Raw genomic sequence first — 15,890 nt, 5'->3', positions numbered from 1 at the left:
TTTTCAACATTTTTTTTTTTCACACTTTCTTCTCGTCGTCCAGCGCTGAAGCGTGTCAGTCCAAAGGGGGCCTCCTTCAGTCGAGGAAAGACCTGTCGCGGTTTTTGCAGCACCATTGAGAGACAATGTGTGTTTGCTAGCTGTTGTCACGAGTGTCGTCGGCGTCATCGTCTTAGTGAGTGTGAGCGTTTGTTGAGTGTTTATTTCTCTCTCTCTCTCCTTTGAGGGAAAGACCTTACAAAATTGCGAAGCGGTGTGACCGCAAGGAGGCAAGCTATGCAGGAAGAACGCACTGTTGTGAGCAAAAAGTAGAAGTTACGAAAAAAATAAATAAATAAACGATGCCAGACCGGTTGCGCTTTCATATATGGGTGTGCTTGTGAGATTTTGCAGACGTCGCTGTTGTATGTTTTCCCTTAACATTTTCCAATTGCCATACGGGGGCCTCTGGATTAAGGGTGCGTGATGCAGAGGTCCGTACTTGATTATCCAATACCCGAGCAAACGAACGCTCACAGATTGCTATTTTTTTCTTGGGCCGAGGTAATGACCAGAAGAAGAATAAGCCTTGGTACTCCGTTGCAAATCCCACTGATAATAAGGTTCTTGACGACCCCCTTCGACGTCGCAGCCCGCTGGGGTCTTCTGCAGAGTCAGAAAGCAAGTGATTGCCGTTGCTGAGTAAGAAAAAAAGAACAAATGTAGAAAAATAGCTTAATTAAGACGCCGAAATATATGGCCTCTGAGTGTGTGATGCTTCTGAGAACTTGAAATCAGCTGAACAATCCAATCACGTCTTTCGCGTTTGCAAACTTTCTCTTCTTTTCTTAAGGTTGGAAAATTTTCGACTTCCGCAAAGTACTCGAGGAAACATTGGGCGGCCCTTCTAGCTGGGCGTATACTTGCATATATTTCGAAATTTCGACCATATCAAATGAATACGCGAGCGTGTGCGCCAATTCACATCGCAGCTCGTTTTTTTCCGGAGTGCTCTTTCGAAACAAAAATAAATAACACAGTGGCAAAATATTGCAGCTTTTTGTTATTTAGGCAAAGAAAGCATCTAATTTCACTGTCACGATACCTTTATATTCTAATGCGTTGTATCTTTTGTATATTTTTAATCAAAAACACAAGTAACCCAAGATCTATGCTTTCGAATCTTTAGTCGATGAACGATGTTCTGTGCATGCTCGTGCAAAATTATGTGCAATCCTAATGGCGGCGAAAGTAGCACGATATGTCGGCGTTCTTACCATCAAAATAAAGGAGGAAATTAAGACGCTTAGACACCTAGTCCCGATAATGACCCTAGATAATGTGGGTTTTCGTCACTTTTTGTTCAAAACATATCTACGCGAAGTCTTACTCGTCAACGACCTCAGTTCTCTGCTAAATTGGCCGCCAAATGACACATTGAACTCGGTTTAGGTCAGGTGTAAGGATTCACGTTTCAGGATTTGATTAAAATGTGCTTGCTAGTGCGTTTTTATTATTGTTCTGTCTGGACTCCAGATTGCACCGGGGTTGGAGTAAGGGAGAGAGGTGACGAAACAAACTAGAGGCCTTTTGCGGGTTACCGAGTGTAATGTGAAAAAAAAAAAATGTTCGTGGCAAATGAATTTGCAGATATTGTCTTAAAGGACGTGCGTTTATCTGTGCGAGCGTGTGTGTATTTGTGTGCTTGGTGCGTATACCGTGCTCCTGTAGCGTCGAAACTCGGAGGCGTGCAAGGTGCTGTAGTCTTTAGTGCTATCGGGCCTGGAGCACGTAAGGCGTGGGAATGTGAGAGAGCGATAGGCTAGGAAAGAAAGGGCGGCTCAGAGAAGCCCCCCCCCCCCAAAAAAAGAAAGAAAGAGACACGCCCACTGAATGCGTACATGCGTATTGAAACCGAGAACAACAAGCCTTGAAGTAACAAAACAGTACGAAACAAATAAAACAAGAAAAAAAATGAAAGAAATTTGATGTTCGATGACGCGCTGCTGTAGTGTTAAATGAAGCGAAGTTTAGCTTGCAATAGGGTGTTATTGCTTTTACTAAATGCTTCCGCCTTATTTATTAGTACTTGGGCGCTATAACGTAAATCTATTCCAAACTTTTCTATTCCATTTCTGCATTCAGCCCTCTCTGACTGGTCTAGAACTTTTTTGGACCACTCCCACTTCACCTGCCTATCACGCGACGTCACAAAAACCGCGATATCTCCCCATCTGATATGACGTGCACACACTGATTATGCATGATTTGACCGAAGAAAAGAAAAATAACTATTTCTGATTCGACGCCTTTCGTCATCGGCCCTCGGCTATTGGTCAAAAGTTTTCGGGCTGCACCTACTTCACCTGCCTGTCACGCGACGTCACAAAACCGCAAGAACGCACCGCGTCAGAGTGACGTATACGCTTTAAAGACGCATTAATATGCCGAACAAAACTGATTTTTCTTCTGAATAGCCGCAGGCAGCCCCGTTCCGAAAGGAATGAAAAATGGCTGTCGCCGATCGCTCAGGCACGGGCTACTCGCACCTGCAGGAAAGCATGGGTTTATTTGCGTATAATAAAACTTTTTGCTTGGGCGTGTAACGTGTTCGAGCACTTTCGGCACGCTCACGACCGCGTTCTACCAACTCTTCTTTGCTGAGGATGCGTTTTAGTGTCAATCTTAAGCTTCCGTTGCATGCCGCCGCGATTGTCGACCAGCCACCGCAAGCGGACCAATCGCAGACGCTGGCACCACCCTCTTCATCCGGTTATCGATTGGCTCGGCCTCATCGAGTCCCTCTCCACTTGAGCGTGTTTCTCGCCTCTTGTCAGCCAATTAGATAAGACAAACCGCTCAGTGTAGGCAATGTTATCCGTTCTTCAAGCAAACAAAAGCGACCTCCTATGAACGAGTAGAGCGTTTGATTGGTCTGTTCAGACAACCCTGCGGGTAGCGCCCGATGCTTGCGTCGGCGCTTACGCAAATTTGACGTCAGGAGATTGGAATAGTTTTATGTTATAAGGCCCCTGTACGAAACGGCCGTTCTCCCCCCCCCCCCCTCTACTTTTATTCATAACTGAGCTATGAAGTAACAGTGGGGCCGGACTTTGGCGAGACATGAAACGGTAAGGTGCGGTGAGCGATGCCCGGGCACTCTGCTGACTGTGCAGCGAGTTTGATTTGGGGTTATGTTTTCGGTGGTACGGCTTTTAGAGATACAGCAAATGAGCGAAGTGTCTGCGCGAAATCGGGGTCGGCGGTTGTTTGCCCGGGTCCTGCGAGTGTAAATTGCGTTCGCTGTCAATTTTGCTTTCTGTTCTTGACACGGTCGACACGACCAGCGCGAACTTCATTGTTAACAGTGTTAGTTCATGTCTCAGGCACTGGGAAACCTGGAGACGAAAGATGGTAATACGCCAGATTAAGCGCCATTGGGAAGTAATGCTCGTTCCACGAGCTATATCGTGCAAACGACTTGGAAGTTTGCAGGAAAGCACCGTATTAATGCTGTGCAATAGAGCCTATTGCTTGGATGTGACAATATACGTTATGGCCATTTGCAAAACTTTTCGGAATGCAGAAGCTACAGAAAAGATGAAGTTTCTTTCTCGTTTTTTTTTCTTTACAAAAAAAAAATAAAACACGAAAAGAAACCTGAAGCTGGTGGCCGTGTACGTTGAGCACACATTAAGGAGAATTTGTGTATTGAGAATTTGGCGCAGAAGGAAAAAAAATTAAAATAGAAATTGTCTCAGACAGGAAACGGAGGGAGGAGGAGCGACTTTTCGTACTGTTAAACATATTTAAGGAATTCTTTAAAACCCCCTTCAAAAATATCACGCGTCGTGCTGAGGAGAATGAAGCTGAATGCCAAGAGCGTGGAAGCGTACGTAACGAACACAAGCTATCATTTTTTTTTCAGCTCACCAACGCAGGAATTTCTCGCAAAGAGTGCTTGCAAGAGTGCACATTCCTTTTGTTTCGCTTGCTGCAAGGGATCATACAACGCTGATGAAATCGCTGCACGCATGCCAATGAGGCACGGAGCAGAACAATTTGCACGAGCCGTAGCTGTTTGCACGCCAAACAGAAGGGATGTTATATGTTTATATAACGGTTTGCTCTTTAGACACTAATGCGCGTAACCCCTTGTTTACAGCACACGATGACATTTTGAAAACTGTGCAGGTGCGCCCCAAGATCACAGCGGAACATGTTTCCCGTCGGCACATCTTGTAGCGCTTGAAAATGACGCAGCGGGCGCGAGGCTCCAACACTTGCGATGCAACTCCGCGAGCGGTTGCAAACTTACCGCGTTAATGACTCAAGTCGTTTGTCAAGGTAAGCCACGCGTTTCGCTTGACATTTCACTCCCTCGAGTCGCGCTGCCTTATCGGCCCCGGGTAATTAGTTTTACTACAGCTAATTGCGTACCCGTGTTGTCATATCGTGCTAACGATTTCCTTCAAAAATAAAGAAAACCAAAGGGAATATTAGCGGCGCATCCAAGCATCTCCTGTTGAGCTTTTGCATTCTTTTACTTTCTTTTATTTTCTTTTACTTTGCAGGCGCGTCATTTGCTCGATATAGATATGTGCTGTTTATTATTTTTTGTAGCTTGCTGCTGCGCAAGTCGTTTACGAAGTTTAGCTTATACAGAGGGCTCATGGGGTACTCGTTCTGCTTATTACTTTCTTTAGCTTCTTATGACGTGACGCTAGACAACTTCAGTCCTATCAACGTGGCTGCCTGTTTATAGCTTGCACCATTGCACGTTAACGTAACCTGGCGAGGACAACAAAGTTGAAATAAATGTCTTTTTTTATATTCATTCTCCTTTCTCTTCTTCATGACGATTACTATACCGAACCTAGGAACAAACAAAGAAATTCGCAGGAATGAAGGAACGGAAAACTTGCACAAATCGAAACAGCGTCAGAGAATTCCTCGACTGCGACATTAACGGCTTTAGACTAAGAAGTGCTCCTGACATAGCAGCTTGCACACCCCAAGTCATTAGCGCATTGCAGGTCGTGAACGCTCGGCGTGCGTATGTTGCCACCACAAAAAAAAAAATCGCTATACAAACAACATACTTTCGAATAACTGAGACATTAGTTGCGTGAGACACCAGTCTGGGTTGACCGTACCGCTGCATTGTGTCCCGAATTCTTCTCTTATTATCAACAATTTGTTTTATATAAAACCGAGTACCTGTCGTTGTTGCGAACGGTCGGTTTGTTTTGTGACGAGACAAAGAACTGTCGCAGGGAACAACCTTTAAGGCAACAGAAACACACGTCCTGCCTTCGGGGCAAGCAGGGCCGTAACAGCGGAGATTCTTCTGCTGGTTTCGAACAACATTCTACTTACAAACAGGCTAGCTCAACGGACCCATAATTATCTGCGCTTCACTTTTTTTCATTTTCGCATCTATTGGAACGCGTATAGTTAATATAAATGCTTCGTAGGTTCCTTTGTGTGCTCTGATCTCACTGCCGCTTTCGACGTGATTGTAGTGGTCAAAGTCAAACAATATTGCAAAGAAATAGCATTAGCAGCTAATGTCGCAACTGATGACAACAAGTATTTAAAGTAATTATTTTTTTTCTTCAGGTGGCTGGCGATATAATGTCGAAGAGAACGGCACAGGCCACCGCACTTCATCAAAGCACAGCTATAAAAGTTTGCGCCCGTCGCCATAGGACGTACATGTGTTCTGCTTCACAACTATGTAAGTTGAGTGACCGTCGAAAATGCCGCGTAAGTTCGGCACGTGGTTAGGTTATTTAAGTGATCGAGGCAGCTTGAACTTTCTTCTTTTTTTATTATTATTAATGGGTTTTACGTGCCAAAACCACTTTCAGATTATGAGGCACGCCGTAGTGGAGGACTCCGGAAATTTCGACCACCTGGGGTTCTTTAACGTGCACCTAAATCTATGTACACGGGTGTTTTCGCATTTCGCCCCCATCGAAATGCGGCCGCCGTGGCCAGGATTCGATCCCGCGACCTTGTGCTCAGCTTGAACTTTCTTGATAACCTTAACTGAAGAAGGTGATCGTATTGCAGAGGAATGACAATTAAAATTAAGTTTTTGTTGTATCCTTCACGTTCAATTTCGGCATACAGCGAGTGAACAGCTGAAAAAAAAAAGAAATAAAGAAAAGCACTATCCCACTTGAATACTTTTCGCAACTGTAAAGCTAGCTTTTCAGCAAGACACTTTGCTCAACTAATGGCGGCATGCTGATTTTTGCAAACAGCTTGTACCAACATAGTTTGCTTACGCTATGACATAGAAACGTGTAGACGTAGCTCTGGTGATGAAAACTTGCGCAAGAGAAGCCCTGGCATGTGCAGCTAGCACACCTTGATTTGAACGATGAACTGCATCAGTTAGGCAAATGTGTATTGCAGAGAAGCGCACTTGCAAATTATGAAACGAGTTTCGCTAAAACAGAACCGCTCTTGAATGGTAATCGCAGATCTGAACGTTCCCAGTTCAAGGTCCCCATTCACGCTGTCAAGTACGCTATAATATTTGCTTTTTCGTGTTGAATCAATACGTCAGGAAGGATGGTGCATCGCTGCCGACATCATTTTCTTCCTTTTTTCTTTAACAAGCAAAGCTCATTGCCAGAAAGGCGACTGTGCCGTCATAATCTCGCTGTTAGTGACACTTCACTGCACAATAAACACTGCAGAGTAGCGACAGCAGCTCTTCTTTTCTCGAAATGCGCTGCTAAGAATCATCCTGACGCGACACAAGTGCTCGCCTTGGATGCTTTTTTAATGACTGGTACTTTTTCGAGTGATGAGAAGAAAAGAAAGGGGGGGGGCAATGTACAAAAAAATTCTACAGCTAAACCAGTAGCAAATTAGACACAAGAATTCTATTTTACGTAATAGAGTCAAGATAAAACTGACAAAAAGGTGGCACGCATTGCTTTGTTGGATCTTTTTCTCTCTCTATTTGATCGCTCTACGATGCGTGTGTTGTAGTCTGCTGACTTCAATGGGAGGGAATGGTGAAGGTGAAACTTTGGTGTTTATTATTGTGCATTTAGTGTGCCTTAATAGAGAGTACAACGCTTGAGTGACCCCGCATATAGGGGAGAAAGAAAACAACGTAGACGACGCCGTTGCAAAGAAAAAAAAAAGGAAAAGAAAAAGAAGAGAAAAGCATGCAATGTTCTCGCCCTCGGGAAGCTCTCTCAGAAGATCACGTTTATAAATGTTTGGAACAGCGCGACATTCATCGCATTAAGTAGCAATATATACACCTCGGCTGCTTTATAATATATATGTGTCAGCTCATGAGAAACAGTGACCGCTCAGTAAGTTATATATTATATGCGTGTGTGTGTGTGCGCGTGTATGTGTGTGCGTGTGTGTGTGTGCGTGTGTGTGTGCGTGTGTGTGTGTGGGCCTTTGTGTGCGTGTGTGTTAGGAGCGCTCGCTGTGCTTGCATGTGTGTGTCTGGGCGTGTGTGTGTGTTTCTGTCCGAGTTCGCACAGCATAAAGCATTTCGGTATTCTTTAGGCTTGGTATGTAAACTTGCCTTGCATCTGGTGTCGAGAACGTCCTTCGGTTGTTTCTGTTCGTGTACGGTCCACTTCAACATCTCAAAAAGCACGAAGCGTCAACGGATGAAACGAACATGATCTTAAAAGCACTGGCACCAAAGGACACTCTATACTCCAGCAGCCAGACGAAAAGAAGCCACCTTGTCAGTAGTGCCCTAACTACAGAAAGGACAGTTAAGTTACGTACGGCATTGTTAGGTGCGTGGTTACCACAACTGATTTTCGACAACAGCGCGCCACCATGTTGCGCGCCGATTTGTGCAAGGTCACCGCTGTGCGCTTTAAACACCGGTGGCGCAAGAACGATTCGAGTCAACGAATTCTGCTGCCAGGCTTTGCATGTCCACACTATGTCGTTTCATCCGGCTGCTGGCGTACACTCTATGAACAAGCGAACCTGGCCCTGCTACTTGACGAACGGGCAGCCTGCCCCGAAGCTAGAGGCATTTCATGTACAACCGGGATACATTTCATCCAGAACAACAACAGCTGCGTAACTCGATTTGTGTTTCTTTTGTCTGCGTGTGTATTGTGCGTGTTGCTAGGCCTTTGGGAAGCGCCGATGCGCGACACTTCCATGAAGAGAAAAGAACTGCGGGAACGAGAGTTAGCGGCGGATATTGTTCCTCATCGAATCTTGGAACGGCACCCACCCCGAGCGCCACAGTCCGAGCAAAGTAGATACGACGAGTAGAATGGGGTGGTGTCGTCGCCGTAGCATAAGTAGGGCGGGTCGCGTGGGGTTAGTGCAGGGATAGCGCGGTGCTACGGCAGTTAACAAACATGTATACACAGTTGTGCGGTCGTGGCATGTGTGCGCAGCGCGGAGCACAGCACGGCACAGCAGCACTCGGTGTTTCACGCCGCGTGCTCTCTGCGTGTGCGCGCGGTGGCGGCTGGACTGTCGATGCGCGAGACGCACAGGCCACAGACGGCGTGGACAGGTCCCTGGGCGCGCGCGGAAGGCGGACTCCGTTTGGCGAGCGGGCGCTTCACACGCACGGAGCGCCTTCTCTCGGTTCGTGGTGGAGGCTCCCAATGGTAAACAACGAGGATTAGGAGCGGCGGGCAGAGCGGGGTTTTCAGCGGCGGCGGCGGGGATCCTTCGACGGGCGAGGCTGCGCCGCGCCGGCGGCAGTGGCGGGCCAGGCGGCGCCGTGGAAGACAGCAGCGCCGGGCCGGATGGCGGCAGCGGCGGCGCAGGATCACTTGAAGAGGATTTTGCGGAAGGCCTTGCGGAAGTCTCGGTTGAAGATGGTGTAGATGATTGGGTTGACGGCCGAGTTACAGTAGCCGAGCCAAAAGGCGACCGCAAACACCGTGCCGCTTATGTCACAGCGCTTGCAGAGCGCGCCCAGCACGTAGAGGACGAAGAAGGGCAGCCAGGCCAGGATGAAAGCGGCCATGATCAGGCCCAGGATCATGGTGGCGCGGCGCTCGCGGGCCTTGGCCAGCTTGCGCTTGTGGCGCTCGGCGTCTGACGGGGTGTGGCGCGCCACTGCGTACGTCAGTCCCTGCGGGGGCGCCGGCCGCCGCTTGGAGGTCGGTGTGGGGCGGCCGCCCCGCTTGCCGGTGGTGCCGCCGCCGCTGCCGCCCGAGGATTCTCCTCCCGCCGCGTTGGAAGACTCGCACAGCTCGCTGTCCTCGTCGCGCTCATTGAGCGACAGCGTGGAGCCGTAAGGGGAGCGCGCGATCCGCGTCTGCGGCGCGCTCAGCAAGCCCGGCGCGTCGTGCGAGCCCTGCAGCGGCGCCGCCTCGGAGTCGTCGGCGCGGAGGCCGACCTCCGGGGCCCTGAGCCCGCCGAGGCCCTCCTGGCGGCGGGACGGCAACGGGGGCGACGGCGGCGCCGAGCTCGGTTCTTCGGGAGTCTCGATGATGATCTGCGGCGCGGCGCTGGGCAGGATGCCCCTGCGCTGCGCCCCGCCGCCGCCACCGCCACCGCCACTGCCGCCGCCGTTCATTTTGTGCGCCGCCGCCGAGGAGTCCGGCGGGCTCGGGTTGCTGAAGCTGGTGCACGTCGTCGTCGTGGTCGTCGTCGACTTGTCGCGCACCGGATCGTTCGTGAGCTCTGGTACGTGCCGGGCCTGCTTCTTGACGTGCCGGCGCGCGCGCGAGCGGGCCGCCAGGAATATCCTGATGTACACAAACACCATGACGACCGCGGGAACATAGAACGACCCGAGGGCCGAGTACAACACATAACCGACGTCCTCGGACACGGAACACTGGGGGTAGTCGGAGGCCTGCTGGGACTTCTTCCAGCCGACGAGCGGAGGCAGCGAGATGAGCGCCGACAGGAGCCACACGAAACATATCATGGCCATGGCTCGCGAGGCGGTGCGCTTCTTGAGGTACTCGACGGCGTGCGTGACTGACCAGTATCGGTCCAGGCTGATGAGGCACAGGTTGTTGATGGAGGCGGTGCAGATGAGCACGTCCAGTGCGGCGTGCACGTCGCACCAGAGCGTGCCGAAGATCCAGTAGCCCATCAGCTCCTTGGCGAGCGAGAAGGGCATGATGATGAGCCCGATGAGGAAGTCGGACACTGCCAGGGAGGCGATGAACCAGTTCTGGATCGTCTTGAGCGTCTTCTCGGTGGCGATCGCGATGCACACCAGCATGTTGCCCACAACGATGAGGATCATGATGCAGGTGACCACGAACGCGGTCACCACGAAGCTCAGCTTGGAGTAGCGGCTCGGGTAGGGCGACCCGTCCCACGGGTCGTCGGGCACCAGAGGCCACCCGCCGCCCTCGTCGTCTGCCGCCGCCGAGTCATTGCCGTCGAGCGTCGCGTTCAGCGCCGCCACGCCGTCAAGCCAACTCAGGTTAGCCGTACTGCTGCCGTTGCTCATGGCCGCCGCACGGGCCCCTGTGCCGCCTCGTCTCGTCGTCGTCGCTGCTGCCGCAGCAGACGGCAGCAGGGCCGCTCGCTGCTGCTGCCGCCGCAGGGCGTCACGGGCATGGCCGCCGCCCGGCTACCGGGGGCCGGCCACGCCGCCGCTGCTGCTCGGTGTGCCGCCGGCCGCAGAGGTCCCCGCCGCGCGATCCGCGGGCTGCCGCTCTCCTCCTCCAAGGGCCCGCTTGCCGCCTCTGGTCCGCCGACGAAGGTTCGCGCCCTCCGCCTGCGAAAGCAACACGCGCAGTCGTCAGCTGCGAGCACGCGAGCGCCGCCGGCAGGGAGCACGAGAACCGAACACCTGCTGGTCTCTCCAACGTGGGAGTGCGCTATCGCCAACCTACCGGTACGCCGCCACGAGACCTACGTGGAGTGTAAAAGAAGATGGAGATCTCGCGGATGTCACGCACGCTTGTTCGGGCTCCTCGTGTATATAGCGCCTCACAGAGCGGCCTCATGTCGAGAGGCCCTCGTAGAATGCGTTCTATGTATACTCTTATTCCCTACTCTCGAAGACGTCGATATCGGAATAGTCTGCTCAGATTTCGAATGCACACATGGCGAACCTAAACTTAGGAGTGACGAGAGACAATGCTGTTGACGCGGGAATAAAAGGCTGGGATTATTAGGCTGGGAAAGGTCTTATGAATTATGTGCCGTATATGAGATGACGGTATATATATATATATATATATATATATAATGTTTCCAGCTGCACTTTTGAGATCTTCATTCACCAAGACTGCACGTCTTTCGGCTTCACATAGATATTCGCACCGTGACGTCACACGTCACTCGGGTGCAATGCTGATTATGTTGGCGGTGATTTCTCCGTAACGATATATCCCTACATATATGCATATATGCCTATATGCCTACAGCTACACTATTATGCTACTCTGCTAAGCACGAGGTCGTGGGAACAAATCCCGGCAGTGGCGGCCGCATTTCGACAGGGGCGAAATTAAAGAACGCCCGTGTCCCGCGCATTAGGGGCACGTTTAAGACCCCCATGTGGTCAAAATTAATCCGGAATCCCTCACTACGGCGTGCCTCTAATTATGGTTTTGACACGTAAACACTCTAGAAAAAAAGAATGCCTGCAGCTACAGATATCCGAACTGTAAACTTTGAATGGTTTACGAGGTGCATATCTATATATATATATTATATATATATATATATATATATATAACGAGACGACAGGGGGTTAAGCCAAGGACAACATAGGCGAAATTACTTGTACTTGCTAATTCAATTAAAGAAATGGTAAATTAATGAGAATGAAAGTGACTGAAAAAAAGAAAAGCTTGCCGCAGGTGTGGAACGATCCCATGTCTTTGCATTACGCGTGCGATACTCTAACCAACTGAGCTACCGCGGCGCCGTTTCCCCATCCACTTTCTTGGGTATTTATGTTTTACTACAACTAACCTTGGGAGTGTTATAGCCAGCGCCACCACTCAGAAACCTTGGCGGCGGTTGCGGAAAATCCTTTTTTGCCGCAGGCGTCACGTGTATATTATATATATATTTACGTGCTACTCACTGAGGCTGAATAAAACCCCCTGAGAATTTAGAAGCGTTCATATCGCTTTAAAGAAGCTCGGTCAGCAACACATCATCGCGTTAGTTTACGCACTAGGCACCAGTGAAACAAACAGGTGATACGTCACATCAATTCTGTTTACACGTTTAGCGTAATGTGCGTAAATACTATTTTAAGTTGCGTGTGTGATGCGTGCCACGTTTGAAACGTGTTGGCCTCGCAGTACGAGTATCTTCTGGCTGTTTCACATGCTAGCACCAAGCGAATGTACCATATACAGTGCAACCCAAAACTCGTCGGCGCGACTAAATATTTTTGATTTTCAGAAGACAACGATGAGGTTTAATAATGAAATTGGGGCACTACCGTCCAGATAGTTCTACCGTGGTTTACGTTGTCAGCATTTGGCTATAATACATTGACGTATGCATGTTCGACCGTTGCTTATAATATTTAACAGTTCTGCCAAGCCTGCTGCTATAGCGCAAAGTAAACATCGTGAACTGATAATAGAAGAGCGGATTAAAGCCTCATGAATACCTAAAAGAACAGCCTTCCCATTCTTTCTTCATTCATACCACAATTTCCTTCCAGCAACGCTGGCAGTATCATGCTGTGAAAAAGTACTTCAAGTACACTCGCTATGCGATAGGTTACATAAAGGGTGACCTAGTGCGTAACAAATAGTGTCGCATATATTAATCTGATGTGGCAGGATTACTGCAGTAACCGTAACATTTATCTCACTGGGTAATGAAAGCGGCGCAGTCAATTTCCCTCGCATGGCTACTTCGTCGCATCGCACTAGCGTCTCGAGGTGACAGGTTCAGCTATACAAATGGTACCTGCATTCACGGAATAGACTGAGTTTGCATGCGTCGTCTCTCGTTATTGAACGGTGACTATAGTTGTAATTGTCGTGCGTGCGCGAGCTTTCCGAGCTGCATCGCACTCTAGTTGCTTCAAAATTTGTTCTCCTGACAGTGGAAGGCATTGTTCGATCGCCGTGTGCATTCGACGTGCCGCGCTGACGTTTGCTATATGCGCGAACTTTCGAGGCAGTACGCGAGAGAGCAACAAAAAAAAAAAGAAAGGAGAAAAGGAAAGGAACCAGGCTTGCGACAGCAAGTACAGGGGTCTGTTGCACACGGCGGCGTTCACGCGCGTGCTCTTGCTCATCAGTCGTCGTTTTTCTTCCACCTGACAAACCATTTTTTGTTGTTGTTGTTTTTTTCATTGCACATATGACACAGAAGATGCTTTAGAAAAGACCACATGAACCAGTGCAAGCGCTATGTATAACTTTTTATTTAAAGTAAAGTTTTACGTGATCACATCTCTCGGAGGCACATATGACGCATAAAAGGCTTCAGGCAAGATTACGGGCCCAGTTGCACTTGTGATTTTATGGGCGAGTTTCGAATGCTATGTGACCTTAACAGGCACGATCTGGCAGGTTTACACCGTATTCGTCTAAACACGGCAAAAACAAAATATTTCCTACTTAATATCAAACGGATAAGGTCGCCAGAGTTCTCTGCGGGCAAAGCGCGGGAAGCCGTAGTCCACTTAATCTGCGCTTATAGACTAATTACACTACAGAGAACTGACTTAATGACCGCACTCAACAAATACTGTCTGTCATCCCTTGAGCTAAGGCATGCAACGGTATAGCGCGACCTGTGCATTTAGCGCAACCAAGATGCTTTTGTGTTTCCTTAGAGGCCTTAATGGGTCACTTTAGCCGACTGTTAAGTGTTGTGTTTTGTGTCTGTTGTGTATCTTTGTTGAGAACTCCGCGCATCATTTCATGTTTCATTCTGTTCATTTGCAGTAGCATGCTAGGCATGCCGCTAGGTAAACCTTTCCAGGATCTATTAGAGAGCATCTCTCTCACTCTCTCTCTGTCTTCATGAGCCAATGAAAACATCACGTACAGCTTGCTCTCACAATGAAAGAAACGTCGCGCTTATACCGCGTGACATTTTCGAAAGCAATGAAGGCTGAGTGTTTGTATATAATTCAGTAGTCTAAAACTGGGGAAAGCCGTGTTGCCGCATAAGGAGCTCACATGCCTCCTTGCAAACTTGACTGCAGAGTGCTTCGGAGGAGTAGACAAGAACGAGCAGCGAAGCTACATCGAGGAAGTTTACACACAGGAGAGCAGTACGGGCCAAGTATCAAGTCCTCGGTCTGCAGGTGGGTCGCGCACTTTATTTTTGAATAACATAGTGCAAAGACCAACGGCTGTGGGAACAGCTGAGATAAGCAGCATCTAGTCTTGGTTCTATACGTCCCTGTATATAGTAGTTGTTCGGTAATTGGAGAAAGCATGCGTAGAAAAGGGCGGCAACGACTGCAAGATCCGGTGACGCGTTCGACGCGTTCTTGTGCGCTGCGGCTTCTCCTTTTCGAGAGGGAGAAGACACGAAATATTTTCGTGATGATTATGTCACTGTCGGCAAGATTACGCGACGAGATGTTGCGTTACCACAATTCTTTAGAAACATTCATTGTATCTCTTCATTGTATTCATTGTAGGCTGCCTCTCAAAAAAGAAAAGAATCAGTTATGGTTTTCGTGTCAATCACTTATGTGAACAAATTTACGACAGCAATACGACTTTATATTAGCTTCTCATTGCATGCGAGCTCTGAGTGTTTGACAGAGCATGGCGTCCCAAGACGACGCTACCGAAGTTGTTATCATCCACGTCTCCCAGCGCTCCGGTATAATATATGTGTGCATATAATCGTTAGGTGAGAGAGACGTAGTTGAATGAACTCTGGGGTTTTACGAGCCAACTTCATGATAAAACTATGATGCAAGCCGTAGTGGACAAGTCCGGATTAGTTTTGACCACCTGGGGTTCTGTAACGCGCGCCTAAAGACAAGCGTTTTTGCATTTCTACCCCATCGAAATGCGGCCGCCGCAGCCAGGATCAAACCCGCGACCTCGTGCAAAGCAGCGCAACGCCATAGCCACTAAGCTACCGCGGTGGGTTTATGAGAGAGAGAGAGAGAGAGAAAGAAATAAGATTTATTCGTCCCAAAGGATCACTACGGCCCCAGTCCGGACCTCCAGAGACGTGATAAGGCGTTTAATATTGTTACGTAAGGATGAAAGAAGAGAGGACGAAGAAGATCGGAGACGCTGGCTGCTGCGTGTTGTTGGTAGCCAGCCATCTTAACTACTCTGTCTCAGCCTGTATATATATTGTAAATATAGTCTTTCTATACTCGCAACATTTCCGTAACATATTGGTGGAGGTGGGGAGTACCACGGCTGGAAACGGAGCTCCACAGTGGACGTCGCATCACCGTCCGCACAATGAATGACGGTGAGCACGCGGGACCAACGTCGTTGCCGCCTCCAACGTCACCGTCGCCAGCTACATCACCAGCTATGTGTGGGCCTTTATTGTGCACTTCTTCATCACCTGTACATTATCATCATCATGTGTCAGCTCCTCTTCATCGTGCGGGTATTCACATCATCATAGTGGACTGTGCCGAGGGTCTTTCGCCGCGTCTCTCAGGCTTAATAAAGGGCGGCTCTTACTTTGACGTCACAAGTGCTGGAAGAGCTTCTTGATTCCCCGTCCTCTGCACGCCTGGCATACTCCCTAGAGCTTGGTTCAGGTCGCCGCTTGTTCCGACTGTCCGCCAGCATGTCGCAGGACGAGCAGCCTGGCGCTTCTACCGTAACCATCTCGCCACCGCAAGCCGCACATTCTCTGATCATCAGCGGCCAGCAGCGTGATCCCCATCTGTTCGCTGCTCTTCGCGGTGAAGATGTTGAGGACTGGGGGGACGATTACGAGCGCGTAAGCTCTGTTAATCGGTGGGATGACCTACTCAAGCTCCG

General features: G+C 49.2%; 2 protein-coding genes across 3 annotated transcripts in view; one reads left to right on the top strand and one right to left on the bottom strand.

The window, feature by feature from the left end:
• The window catches only part of LOC142579572 (uncharacterized), a 146,274-nt gene that overhangs the window by 35,191 nt on the left and 95,193 nt on the right, over positions 1-15,890 (top strand). Inside the window, exons 3-5 of one of the 2 annotated variants that reach the window (XR_012827418.1) lie at positions 4,174-4,326; positions 5,602-5,719; positions 14,120-14,221. Coding sequence is in view for 1 of the 2 variants with exons in the window: in XM_075689925.1 (XP_075546040.1) it covers positions 4,174-4,326; positions 14,120-14,221 (255 nt within the window). In the remaining variant the exon portion in view is untranslated. The remainder of the gene's footprint in view (positions 1-4,173; positions 4,327-5,601; positions 5,720-14,119; positions 14,222-15,890) is intronic. The other variant, XM_075689925.1, reaches the window with a different exon arrangement.
• On the bottom strand, positions 6,761-10,717 carry Octalpha2R (alpha2-adrenergic-like octopamine receptor). The gene has a single exon (XM_075689923.1). It carries the CDS (start codon positions 10,427-10,429, stop codon positions 8,780-8,782), a length of 1,650 nt encoding a protein of 549 aa, XP_075546038.1. The 5' UTR covers positions 10,430-10,717; the 3' UTR covers positions 6,761-8,779.

This window comes from Dermacentor variabilis, chromosome 4, assembly GCF_050947875.1.
Source record: "Dermacentor variabilis isolate Ectoservices chromosome 4, ASM5094787v1, whole genome shotgun sequence".
NCBI lineage: Eukaryota > Metazoa > Arthropoda > Arachnida > Ixodida > Ixodidae > Dermacentor > Dermacentor variabilis.
This window is presented reverse-complemented; position numbering and strand designations above follow the sequence as displayed.

Excerpts from the sequence above, each read along its gene's own strand:
- Octalpha2R (XM_075689923.1), bottom strand. The coding sequence starts at position 10,429 with ATGAGCAACGGCAGCAGTACGGCTAACCTGAGTTGGCTTGACGGCGTG.